This window comes from Anopheles merus, chromosome X (genome assembly GCF_017562075.2).
Source record: "Anopheles merus strain MAF chromosome X, AmerM5.1, whole genome shotgun sequence".
Taxonomy (NCBI): Eukaryota; Metazoa; Arthropoda; class Insecta; order Diptera; family Culicidae; genus Anopheles; species Anopheles merus.
In genome coordinates this window covers 6,489,711-6,503,286 of record NC_054081.1, presented here as the reverse complement: position 1 = coordinate 6,503,286, position 13,576 = coordinate 6,489,711, and the positions used below count along the sequence as shown (strand labels likewise).

Genomic DNA, 13,576 nt, shown 5'->3' with positions numbered 1-13,576 from the left:
TCACCTACAAGTAAGTTACGGGAGGGAAGAGGTTTAGAAAGTACTTACTAAATATGTTCAATTTCTACATGTTCATACTACTGAAGTTTGAAAACTCAATGCTTTCTGAAGAAAGCACTTCAAATACGCAGCATCCACGTACTATACTGTTAATAATCAGTTTACACACATTTCTCAATACACCTAATAAATACAAATAACAGCCTATAGAAACTATAGAATAGAACAGAAACTATATGCTTGAAATCTTCACCAAAATTTTTAATTTTTCACTGCTACAAGGAGAATTCCCCTCGATTTGGAAGAGTTCATGGATTGTCCCCATATTTAAAAAAAGGTGACAAGGAAGATGCAGCCAACTATAGAGGCATAACATCACTCAGTGCTAGGGCCAAAGTTTTTGAGAAAGTGATCCAAACAAGTTTACTCACGGCTTCATATCACTATATTAGCCCTCAACAACACGGTTTCGTTCCAAAGCGGTCGATGATTACTAACCTTGTTGACTTTACATCACAATGTCTCCGTAACATGGACAGCAGGATGCAAACAGATGCAGTTGATATGGATTTAAAGGCTGCTTTTGATAGCATCGATCACAACATCCTTTTAGCATCCTTGGGCGAAATTTAATATGCTGGTTAGAATCGTACCTTGTCAATCGATCGTATGCTGCATCTTTCCAACGGTGCCATTCAAGGTCTTTCATTGCATCATCTGGTGTGCCACAAGGTAGCAACCTGGGTCCACTACTGTTCGTACTGTTCTTCCACGACCTATCGTATGTCGTACCAGCAGCGAATCATTTAATGTATGCAGATGATATTAAAATCTACATGACGGTAAAGAATGACACAGACCACTCCGAGCTACAACAATACCTATTCGATTTTCACCAATGACGGTTAACGGTTAACGGTTAACGGTTTACCAATAGAACGCACTAATGCTATGAAGCATCTCGGAGTCATACTTGATTCAAAGCTGTCATTTGACCAGCAAACGGAGGAGGTGATTACCCGAGGTAATCAATTGCTTGGCATGTTGTTTCGGATAACAAGAGATTTCAAAGACCCAGTCTGCATCAATGCATTATACTGCGGTATTATCCGCCCGGTACGCAACACGCTTGTTACCTTGGCCACCTGGCAGTCAGTTACCACCTTATGAAACGTGACTTCTGCTCCTCGGACTGCAACCGCTCCACATCCGACGCCGTACCGCACAACAACTATTTGTGGCTGGTTTACTGCAAAGTAACATCGACTGTTCATCCCTGCTCCAGCAGTTAAACTTTTACGCGCCTGCTGTTCAGCTTCGTTCTCGTCCGTTACTTGCCCTGAACCGTAGTCGAACTGGATATGGATCTAGAGACACCCTTAGCCTTAGAAATGAATTATTAAGATGATCTTTCTACTTATCATAAACTAATATTAGACTTAAGAACATTTACACGGATCCATTGTTATCCATTGGACGAGTAATAAACAATTAAAAAATTTAGAAATCACCTTGATTGGACATGCACTATCATCTTAAGTACACCAATAGCTAACATAATGATTATCTTTCACAGTTTTCGTAACAAAAAAAAACCAAACACAAACGCTACTACATTGAATTTCGTTCGCTGTAGCCACGTGCCACCGACTTCTTGCTGGTCAATACGTTGTCGACGCTGGTGCTCATGGTTCAAGCGCTGTCAACTACACGCGACCAAACTAGTTTGGTTATCTCTTCACGCGGAAGATTCTTGATTTGCATAACTCGACTCGCGGATCTGGCCTTGCTCGGTGAAGATGCTCATACCTAGCTGTTTTATGTTTCGATTTGGAACATGTTTTGTGGTTTCCCAAAATTCCAGCCACCCCACAGCATTAGCGTTTATCGTATATTCTCTCATCATCTCCACCGGTCGCGGCTAACGGGAAGATTACTTCCAGTTCTGCTGTGGTACAGTGCGGTCGCAAGCTAAGCTCTCCGTATCCAAGTTGTTTGTGTTTTACTGTGTCATTATGTATTGCTCTCTCAAATGGTGTTTCCTACTGATCGGGTGTTTGCATTGGGTGGCTCAAACACCCGATGGACACGAGGATCATTTATCGTGCGGCAGACGCAAAGTGAAAACAAACTACCTGATTCACAATGGCGCCAATGCCATTGCAGGTCACTGGCCGTGGCATGCGGCTATCTTCCATCGTAAAGGCGAGCAGAATGAATACGCGTGCGGTGGCTCCATTCTTGACAATGCAACTATTCTGACGGGTAAGAAGTAACGCATTGGGTTTCATTTCAAGAGACGCAAATAAGAATATTTAAATGGTTCTTATTCTTTCAAGCATCGCATTGCGTGTCCACTCTAAGCGGCAAGATCTCGGCAGCTCTCGTGACAGTACACGTGGGACAAATCCACCTGAACGAGACCAGCGACTACAGCCAGACGTTCGATGTGCGTGAGATAATAATACATCCTGGGTTCAGCAAAGCCAGTGTCATCCACGACATAGCTTTGATCAAGCTCAGGACCAACATCAGCATGAACAGGTATGTGCAGCCCGTCTGTCTGTGGACAATGGACAGTGCGCTGGAGCTGATCGTGGGCAGAAACGGAACAATAGTTGGGTTTGGGCTGAGCGAACGGGATGTCGTGTCGGAGCAGCTCAAGCAAGCCACGATTGGAGTGGTGGATCCTTACACGTGCATTGCAAGTGATCGGGCCGTGTACGGAACGCATCTAACGTTGGACATGTTCTGCGGCAAAGGACAGAACGGTGTGAGTGCGTGCAATGGAGATAGCGGCGGAGGCATGTTCTTCGAGGTCAGCGGTCGGTGGTTCGTGCGCGGCTTGGTGTCGTTCACTCCAGCGCGGGGAATCAGTGGACTGTGCGATCCGCTCAAGTACACCGTCTACACCGACGTGGCCCAGTACGTGGAATGGATTAAGCAGTACGTCGATCAGCGTGTGCTACCGGTTGAGAGTGATGTGCTGGAAGTGGACTACGAAGAAAAGCTGCGGTTGTTCAACTTTGACACCTGTGGTATGAAATCTTCCATTGTAGTTGATGATTGGTTTCTACCATGGTTGGGAGAGGTGAAGGTGCCGAATGAAGATAGTCCGAGGTGTATGGTTACACTGATCAGCGATTGGTACGCTGTCGGGCCGGCACATTGCTTTGATATCGTTGGTGTTACGTAAGTATTGTTTTATTCTTGGAAAAGATACGCATAACAACAAACTTAACGTGATTTTCATTTATACCCAAAGACCTTATATTTCACTAGGCGGTGGCACCGGTAATGAGACAGCAACATGCTATGATGGTAATAAGTCCACAAAGTGTGGAGTTTTTGAACAAATCCGGAAAATTCAGAGGGTTGTTGTACATCCAAAGTTTGGAAAAAATAATTCTACAGACAATATCGCATTGATTGAGCTGCTGAGCCCAGCAGACACCAGCCAGCCGAACGTGCAGCCTATCTGCATGCCGGTAACGCCCGAGCTTAGAACGAATGCGAAGACTAACCTATACGTAGCATCAAGCTATTGGACCTCAAGAATTGCATTCAACCTTCCCGTTCGGCACATGGAGTCGGATGAATGCACGAGACAGTACGCGGAAAAGCAGGTTGTGCTGAATCTGGACCACAAGCGACTTTGCGCCGTAACAGACATAGACGACAAAACATTTTGCTCTTCTCCAGTAAGTGGTGCACCGCTCCAAGAAATGAAGATGTTCGGTGGTAAGGTGCAATACTTTCTCCGAGGATTTGAGCTGGCTGGGCTGGCCTGCCGTTCACCTACACCACCAATTTACAACAATATCGAGGCATATGTCGACTGGATCCTTTACAACATGAGGTACAACGCGCTAGCAGAAGTGGATGATACAGATACTGAGGTAACTCAGCAAACACTCGAGTCGGAGTGGAGCAAGTTACAGCAACAGCCAGGAAATGAAAAATTGCGTCTGTTCAATATGGATCAATGTGGCCTAATCAGCTCCGATAGCAATAGCACGACCGAAGATATTTTCATACCATGGGTGGGAAAATTTCTAACAGAAAATCATCGTAAATATGAGTTCACAACCAGCACAGTAGTGCTCATCAGCGAGTGGTACGTCTTGGCGCCCAAAACCAGTGTACCGGACGGTGTAGATTGGTAAGTATCTATGCGTGAAGTGTAGCTGATCCTTTGCTTTCTCTTTGTCTTTTTCGCTGTGAAAGAGAGATACCTCTGACAATCTCTTTATCTCTCTTTATTTTGATTGGCCTTCTCTGTTGCTCTCTTCCTTATTCCATTGTAGGCGATATGTTACCCTGGGAAATGGTTACAGATACACCCAGAACTTGGAAATCAAGAACATAATCTTCCCTCCGCCCGATCATCCCAGGCAGCTGTTTGCACTGATAGAGCTGTTCGTTCCAGCAGATCTGACGAATCCTTACATCAAGCCGATCTGTTTGCCCTTCATGGACGGGCTGCATCGTAACAAACCCGCGGAGGTGATTTTGTCGTACTCAAACTTCATCAATTCATACAAAATGAAAAAGCTGAAGATGGCCGACTTCCAGAAATGCCAGCAGAGACTTTTTCACTTAGGTCACCCTATCACCTTGAACACGGAGGCATCATGTGCAGTCGAGGATTTTGAAACATTTCACCAAGAGTCACTGTTTTCCGCACTGGGCAGTCCCTATCTGGTGAGGGTACCGTACGAAGACGGTCCGCGCTACTTTCTGTACGGCATGCATGTCGATGCGTCATCCATTCTCTCACGCCTCCCGCACGGTCCGTACATATTTCACAAGATTGAGCGGACAGATCTTGCATGGATACTGGAGCACGTGCGATAAAAAAAAGGCTCAACAAGCTTTATTAACGATGTAGAAAACACAACACACACACATTCAAAAGGGTCTTCAACTTTTTGGTTTCGACTGGCGATCATGCTCTAAGAGACATAAACAGAGACGGAGAGCAGGAGCGATAGAAAGCGACGGGGCGATGCGGAGTGAAAATGGTGCACATGTTTATGGTTATCAATTTTTAATAGAAAATATCGGCAAACAAATCCTCCCGCCGGCCCCATCATGTTCTGCCTGCTTTTCTGTTTTTTATATTGTCCATTGTTGCTATCCAATCTCAGCTCCGTTGGATGCCGGCGGTGAACATTTTTCACTCTGTTTGTTTTGTTTTGTGGAGTGTCTAAATTTATCATCCCGAGCACCAGACCAAGCAGCAACAGCAGAAGCGATTTGAACAGCTAGAACAGGAAAATAGTAAAAAAAAAACATCCAACCCAAACACTCACCCGGTCCTGAAGTACTTTTGATTTTGTGTTGGTTTTATTTTATTTTCGCGTGGAGCTTCGGACTGATGGCGAGAGTCGTTATTATAGTCGTTTGTCGTTTGCTGTTTACACTGTCTCGGTCGGTACTACACAGCTCTCCTCCCTGTTTTTTTGTGGTGTGTTGTCTGTATGCGCTTGAGCCCAGCCAGCCATTAGTGCGGATGGATGCATTGTGCGAGCAGTGAAAAGTATTAAGTGATTCGAAGCATGAACACACACTCACACGCACCCACAGGTAGTACCGTGGGGGAGAGGCCAGGGAGTTTTGGATCTGAAATTAATTCTAAAAACAGAGTTGAAAGGAATGGTAAAACAAACAAAAAAAGACTTTTGGCTTTATGTGCGAAACAGTGATTCTTTGTTGTTGTTCAAAATCAAGCGTATGAATTTCACGTAAACAAGTTTTATATATGTGTGTGTGTGTTTTTTTATTTGACTTACCTTAAGCTGTGTGATGTACCGAAAGGCGTTTTTTGCGCTGAATTCAATGCAACCTGTTCGCGCGTGATTGCATTGATCGTAAACTGGTGGTTCGTAAAATGGTATCTGGAACTCCGCGTACCGTTGCGCTGTTTTCCGAAACATCCAACCTTGTGCGCACGCTTGTATGCAGGCAATTAAATCCAATCCAAACGACGCACTCAGCGAAACATAAGTTGAACAGGACACCAATTTTTGAACATTATTTTAACAAGCGTTTGAAAAGCGCTCGTACCAATATATGAATGTATTTTGATAGACGTTGGTTTGCAATGCCAATATAAACTGATACCTGGGGCCGGCTTATTGAGACTATCAATCGTAAAGGAGGCAATGCCTCCGGCAGGCAAAAAGGGCGTTCCAGCGTCAAAATTCATCAAAAAGGGGCGAGCCAAGGGCTTCAATCCTACCACGTAACATTTTAATGTTATACAGGTCTATATACTGCACAAGTCATGATGGGATTTGATCGATAATGGAGAGCAGAATCGTAAAAAAAATGTCTCCAAGCTCTAAGCGTTCCAACCGAACGAATGTTTCTGCGTCACTATGCATTAAAGGTTATAATTACCGTATTTTATTCCTTCTTGGTCGAAAATATTCTTGGTCGCAAATATCTTGGTCGCAAAATTCTTGATCGCAAAATTCTTGGTCACTAAATGTTTGGTCTTAAAATTACAAATAAAATAATAATAAAAGTAATAACAATAATAAAAATAATAACAATGATAACAAAATAATAATAATTATGATTATATTAATAATAATAATATATATTTGAAAAATAATGTTACCAGTTATAATTATCAAATAAATAAAAATAATGACTATAATAATAATAATAATAGTAAAAATAATAATAATATAATAATAATATAATAATAATAATAATTAATAATAATAATAATAATAATAATAATACTATAATAATATAATAATATAATATTAATATATAATAATAATAATAACAATAGATAATATAATAATAATAATAATATAATAATAATAAAATTTGATAACACAACAACAACAACAACAACAAAAACAACAACAACAACAACAACAATACAACAGCACAACATCAACAATAATAAAAATAAATGATAATACTGATCATATAATAATAATTATAATAATAATATTAATAATAATAATTATAAAATAATTATAATGATAATATAATAATAATAATAATATAATAATAATAATAATAATAATAATAATACTAATAATAATAATAATAATAATAATATAATAATAATAATAATAATAATAATAATATAATAATAATAACACTTATAATATAATAATCAAAATAATACAATAATAATATAAAATAATAATAATAAATAAAATAATAGTTATATAATTATTTTTATTATTTTTATTATTGTAATAATAATAATAGTTACAATAATCATGTTATAAATATAGTAAATTTAGTAATAATAACAATAAAAATATGAATAATTTTAAAATAATAATAATTATAATCATAATAATAATATTACTTATTAAAAGAACAATACCATTATTGATTTTAACATTACTTCAAATAAATTTCATTTAATGCGGCGGAAACTTCTGCTTCAGAAAAAATAGGTAACGGCGCATCAACGGTATCGGTACAGAGGCGGTTGCTGCAGCTACGGATATCAGAGTTAGAGATCGGATATCAGTTCTCTGCTTAGTTCGGTGTTGTTCTTTTTGCCAAATTTCATACGTCTAATTGGTAAGTGTTATACTTGATAGAATTCTTACCTTTTAAATGCAGCTTGATGAGATCACGATAGTCTCTTTGCGCTCTATCTGTATTTTTCTTGGATCAGAGTTAGTTTAGTTCCGATGAAGAATTATATTTGTGTTAATGATGAATTTTAAGAATTCATGTCTAGAATGGATCGCCCCCCCCCCCGTAGGCCGGCATGTTCTTTTAGGACTTTATACCAAGTCGAAAAAGAACAAGAAGAAAAGGAACCCGCCTCTAGTGTTGCGTATGTGGCTGTACAATGTATGTTTAGCCTAGAGAGCTAAATTGATGAAATAGAGGAAACCCAACACACCGAAACGATCCCGCTGGTTTACCCGGAATAATGTATTTTACCGGCCTACCCATTTAACAACCCACCGTCACCATCATTGCGGGTGACATAAAGGTGTGTTTGTACGTGATGCAGTTTGCCTGGAAGGATGGGTGACGTTTTAGGCCCGTCCCGTGGCCCCCTTATCACGCATCTTCAAACTGGCGGGATCATTTCGGTTCCCGAGCTTGAAATAATTTGTTCGTTGCTATAAAGCTGCTTAAATATTCATGATCATTGCACCCGCCCGCCGCATTTGGAGGTTGTCTTTTTTCGGTAAACGATGGTTTCGTCCCAACTTTTGCGTCCCCAATAAACCATCCAAAGTAAGGGAAAGCTGTACTTTATCTCCCTCTCTCTCTCTCTCTCTCTCTCTCTCTCTCTTCTCTCTCTCTCTCTCGCTTTCTTTCTGTCTCTATCTAGCTTTCTTTGGCGATCCACGAAATCTTCCGGTTGGGTGTGACATTATGTTCCCAAATGACAAACCGAACCCGCGGGCTCCCAATCGAACCACGGTTCTAACCAGGCCAAAAAAAAAAGCATGGAACGTCGCACAGCTTGCTTTTATGATGGCAACACCTTCCTACCCGTTATTTGCCCCTTCCGGCAGCCTGCACCCCTAGGAGCTTGGGCGTGCATATATTTTACAATTACGCACACACTTTCGCGCGACAGAACCTCTGCCAGGGAGGGGCGGACAGGGGGTTCCGTTGGCACTAAAAAACGGGAAGGGGGCTCTGGTTTCTGGCAAGACGGAACCATTAAAACCCGCCCGCGATTAGTGGTGGAAGCAGCGAGGAGAGCCCGGCCCAGGGAAGCCCTTGTTGGCAGGAGCGCTCGCGAAGCCGCGTCTGTGCCGCACTTTGGGGTGGTTTGAATTATTGAAATGTAAATGTTAATACAGCGCCCGGGTGGGGAGAAAGGCTTTTTGGACCATCCCGAGCATAATCGGGCAGGGACCGGGCGGTGCGAAGTGTCTTAAATAAAATAATAAAAAGATCCCGATCTTCTCGGTTCGCGCTCCAACGTACTCAGCCGTGAGACGTTTTGTAGGTGCAGTTAAAGTGAGATAAAGAGAGAGATAGAGAGAGAGCGTGAAAGAGAGAAGAGAGAGAGAGAAAGAGAGAGAGAGAGAGAGAGAGAGAGAGAGAGAGAGAGAGATAGCAGCAAAGGGCTCAAAATGGAAGCAGGAAACGCACACTTTCCCTGCGCTTGCCCCTTCGTCATCCTCCAAAATTGCGACCCCTTTTCCTTTTCATCTTCCGTTCCTCCCTCCCCTTCCCAGCTTGCCAAAAGTGCCTTCCGTTCGTTTTGAGGCGGCGCTCCCTGAACGGTAGGCAAACCGCTTCATTAGTGCGGCCGTGTGAATCTGTATGTTAATTTGCGTTTAATTTGAGGTTTCGCTCGGCAGCGGTAAGGCGGTCGGTGGCCACGTTCCCTGCCCGGTGGGGTGCTGCGGTCGGTGCAGGAGGAGGGTGTGGCAAAATTATGCTACGCAGCGTACAAAACCGGCGTAGGCCAACCCTGCCCTCGCGTACCAGCGTGTGCGAGCTGAAGCCCGAGGTTCACGGGCAATTTATCGAATGCGGCGCGGCACAAATCCCTTCGCCGTTGGGTGGCATTTTGTTGGACGCATCATGTGGCCGTGGTTCCAACGAGTGTGTTTGTGTGTGTTAAGTAGCTCACGGGCAAGGGCAGGTCCCTGTTTTACTTTCGTGTGAGTGCGTTTTTTGTAGCTGCTATTGTTTCGCTTAGCGCCCCCTGTTAGTGAGAATCCATTTGTGTCGATGCTTTATTTCATCTGCATGCGCCCGGGTAACGCCAAATCCCGGGCAAAGATGGTTCACTGTAAGCCCGATCAAACCCGATTTTCGAGCAGTAAATATGTTGCCCGCGTTCATCCTGCCCGTCAATTCGATCGGTGCCCCGGAATTGGATCGGTTTTGGGCTTAACGCGCGCGGGTCTCTTCACGACCGCCTCCTTCAGGCTTCATTGCAAACCGTTCGTAAGCTGCAATGGTGGGTGTGCAGTAGTGATGGGAGCTTGGAATCGGACCTACCCGATTCCGGTACCGTGCTCGGAATCAGTTTCGGATCCAATTCTCCACATGCTGGAATCAATTCCCATTTCGAAGTCGATTTCGGAACCGATTCCGGATCCAATTTCAGAACCGATTCCGGATCCGAATCCGGAGCCGAATCCGGAGCCGAATCCGGAGTCGATTCCAAATCTGGAATCATTTCTGGGATCGGGATCGTAATCGGAAATGACCTGGGAGTCGAAATTTGCTCCGAAAACGGAATCAGGATTGGAATTGACTCCAGAATTTGAGTAAGTTTCGGAATAAAAATCAGTTCTTCAATTGAAATTGAGGAGTTTTAAAAGCCAACTCATTCCGAGAATCTCCATGAGAATAGATCGTTTATAAGAAAATTTGGTTTCTTGGCGGCTATCCATACGTATTATTATCATTGGACTGACCCCTATTTCAAAGCCAATTCCGATTCTGGAGTTGTTTTTGATTCCGAAACTTATTCTAATTCTGAAACCGATTCCGATTCCGGAACCAATTCCGATTCCGGAATCGATTCCGTAACCAATTCCAATTCCGGAATCGATTCCGGAACCGATTCCGATTCCGAAACCGATTTGGATTCCGATTCCAGATCTAATTCCGATTCCGGAACTGATTCCAATTCCGATTCCGAAACCGATTGCGATTCTGGAACCAATTCTGATTCTGGAACCGAATGCGATTCCGGAACAGATCCCGATTCCGGAACACATTCCGATTCCGGAACCGATCCCAGTTCCGGAGCTGATTTTGGAACCAATTTCGATTCCTGAATCGATTCCGGAACCAATTCTGATTCGGGAATCGACTTCGGAATCGATTCTGACTCCGAAACCGAGTCCGATTCCAGAACCGATTCCGATTCCGGAACTAATTCAAATTCCGATTCCGAAATCGATTCCGACTCCAGATCTGATTCCGATTTCGATTCCACAACCGATTGCAATTTTGGAGCCAATTCCGATTCCGGTACCGATTGCAATTTCGTAACCGATTCCGATTCCGGAACCGATCCCAATTCCGGAGCTGATTTTGAAACCGATACCGATTCCGGATCCGATTCCGTAATCAATTCAAGAAAGTGATTCCGGACCTACTATTTTGAACCGATCCCAGAAAACTTTGGAGCAAACTGGAATCGATTCTGGCGAAAACTTCTTTTTACCCATCACTGGTGTGGAGTGAGCAACAATAAAAAAAAAAGCTAGCCGAAAAACTGCCTACTTTCGACGTACCACCCGGCTGAAGTGACGGGAACCGGAAAATGCGCATTTAATTTCGGAAAGATTTATTGCCGCTACAGGCCACGGCGACCGTTGACAAGGGGCAGGCCGGAGGCTTCCGCCATTCCGAGCAAATGCTGTGAATGCTGGCGCGCGAGGTGGTCGTGTTTCGTTACTTGGTAGGCTGAGGTTTAGGTTCTTTTTTCTTTTCTCTTTCCTTGATCGGTTTGGTGTGTGCGACTGTGCCTCGATTGCTGCAGCGTGAGCGTTTCTGGCCGCGTCCCAAGTGGGATGTTGCTATATATTTTCTTCTACTTCTTCTTCTTCTTCTTCTTCTTCTTCTTCTTCTTTTAGCGCTTCGAGTGAAGAAAGTGTAATCAGGTATTAGACGTAATTCGATTTCGCACAAGCAAAATAAGAGATCGTACACTGCCCGGCCCTTGTGCCTGCCGAGTTTATAATTATCTGCTTGAAAAAGACGAGCGCGCCTCGTTGCGATGGTGATTCGATTCGGCACGCGGGCCCAAAGGAACTTCCTCCCGGGGGAGTCTCCTGGAGCTAAAGCTTGAATATGCTTTCGATTTCAATATTTCTATTCAGACGACACGAAGCCGACTCCGTAGCCGGGAAGACCATGGGAGGGCTCGAATCGAATCGATTCAAACGCCCCAATCCCTGGAGAGACGGGAAGCTAGGGACCTGCGTCGCCGGCGTATTAAGAAACACCGTTCACACAGCACGCGTAAGCTGATGAGGAGCCAAACGATTGGTAGGGGGGATGATTTTATAATTAAATTTCACCCAACTATCCATACAAACCGGTGGCTGGATGGGAAAGTACAGCCACCTTCGGCTTCGAAACCTTTTTACCGCACGCAAAAAAAACAGCCACCTCAAGAACCCATTTTCGTGTGCAAGTAGCTGTCAAGTGGCACTTGGCAGCCTGAGTCGAAAAGGTTTATCCGGGATTGTATTTTTTTCACCACCCCCCCCCCCCCCCCCCCCTTTAACTGGTGCCAAGCGTTTTGCCGGGCAGTCCTCTCGGCAAGAAACTGCTCTCCCGCAACGACCGCACTTGAAACAATGTTCGGGTGCGAATCGATTGGCACTGGGTGTCGATTGATCGAAGCTTTTATCTCGTTTGCCGGCTTGGAGGGCGGGATGTTAGGCGAGGTTTTTCTTCTGTTGCGGTCTTGCGTCGTTCTGTGAGATCCGTTCGTTCACAGGAGCTACCCCGTGGCTCACAGGCAAAAGGAATGCTATCTACTCTCGAGTTCGATGGGGAAGTGTGGCTTTTTTCTACTCTCTGGCTCAAGTCTATGTGTGTGTATCTATGTATTTGTGTGCCGATGAAACTGTACGGTAAGATTTAATATGTTTGAGAGATTTTAAAGTGCGACTCGAGACACCCCCGTTTCGGGAAAGGAATTCGGAAACGGTACCCTTACGGTATGTATGAAACAATTCCTACACGGGCACTTGTGTGTGTGTGTGTGCGTTGGAGAGAGTGTAAGAAGATGTTTTCCGAGAAGGTCAGCCAAGCACGTCGTTGGCAAGTTTGTAAGAAGATGGTCAAGGGTTGTCCTTACGCTCGGCAAACTGCTGGGCAACAAATGGCTTTGTTAACATGCTTTTTTAGCAGTACTTGAGAGCAGTGGTCGGCAAGGTCTGCCCGCTTGAGCTAAACCTTTTCCGACTCGCGGCTGTTTTTTTCACGATGTAGTAGTAGTAGTGAAATAGAAAACGTAGTACAACGTTAAGTTAGGTGGTTTTTTGATTGTAGTGAACATGTTTTCAGCCTCAGAAGAATAGAAATTAATTATAGGATTGCTGACCTATTCTAGGAGACTGTAGGCTTGACTCTTGTGTACTCTCACAGAATAGAAATGAAGGACCTCGTTACTATTCTTTACTATTCTCGTCATTCTCCTTCCGACACCAGAACTCTTACGTCATCGCAAAAGTTATCCGCAGGTTGGTTTTATTCATCGTCTGGCATCTGATTTAACTGATTCTTTCTGTTTAAGACAACTGTTCATCGTCATAGTCACCACACACTCGCCACACAACTTGAGCACACGTTTGAGCTTATTTAGAAAAAAAATCACCATAATAGTTGGCTCGTCACTCATAGTCCTTTGGATGAGACTTTGGACCTTTCCTTTGGACTAAGAACCTTTGGATGGAAAATAGATCAGCCTCCAACATATGAAACTAGAGGCTTCTTCGGGGTCTACTGTCCTTAGAAAGGTGTAGGGAGGTAGCGCAAGCAGTTTTTTTTGTAACATTCATGGATCTAAATCTCTGTTGGAAAGATTCATTCAGCTCCAAAGATTCATAGAGTTTAAGCTTCTAATTATTCT

General features: G+C 43.5%; 1 protein-coding gene across 1 annotated transcript; it reads left to right on the top strand.

Moving 5' to 3' along the window:
- The first annotated feature begins 1,938 nt into the window (after positions 1 to 1,938).
- LOC121598047 (serine protease 53-like) lies at positions 1,939 to 6,494 on the top strand. The gene is made up of 4 exons (XM_041924568.1): positions 1,939 to 2,265; positions 2,340 to 3,192; positions 3,266 to 4,162; positions 4,308 to 6,494. Exons 1-4 carry the CDS (start codon positions 2,016 to 2,018, stop codon positions 4,855 to 4,857), a joined length of 2,550 nt encoding a protein of 849 aa, XP_041780502.1. The 5' UTR covers positions 1,939 to 2,015; the 3' UTR covers positions 4,858 to 6,494.
- The last annotated feature ends 7,082 nt before the right edge of the window (positions 6,495 to 13,576 follow it).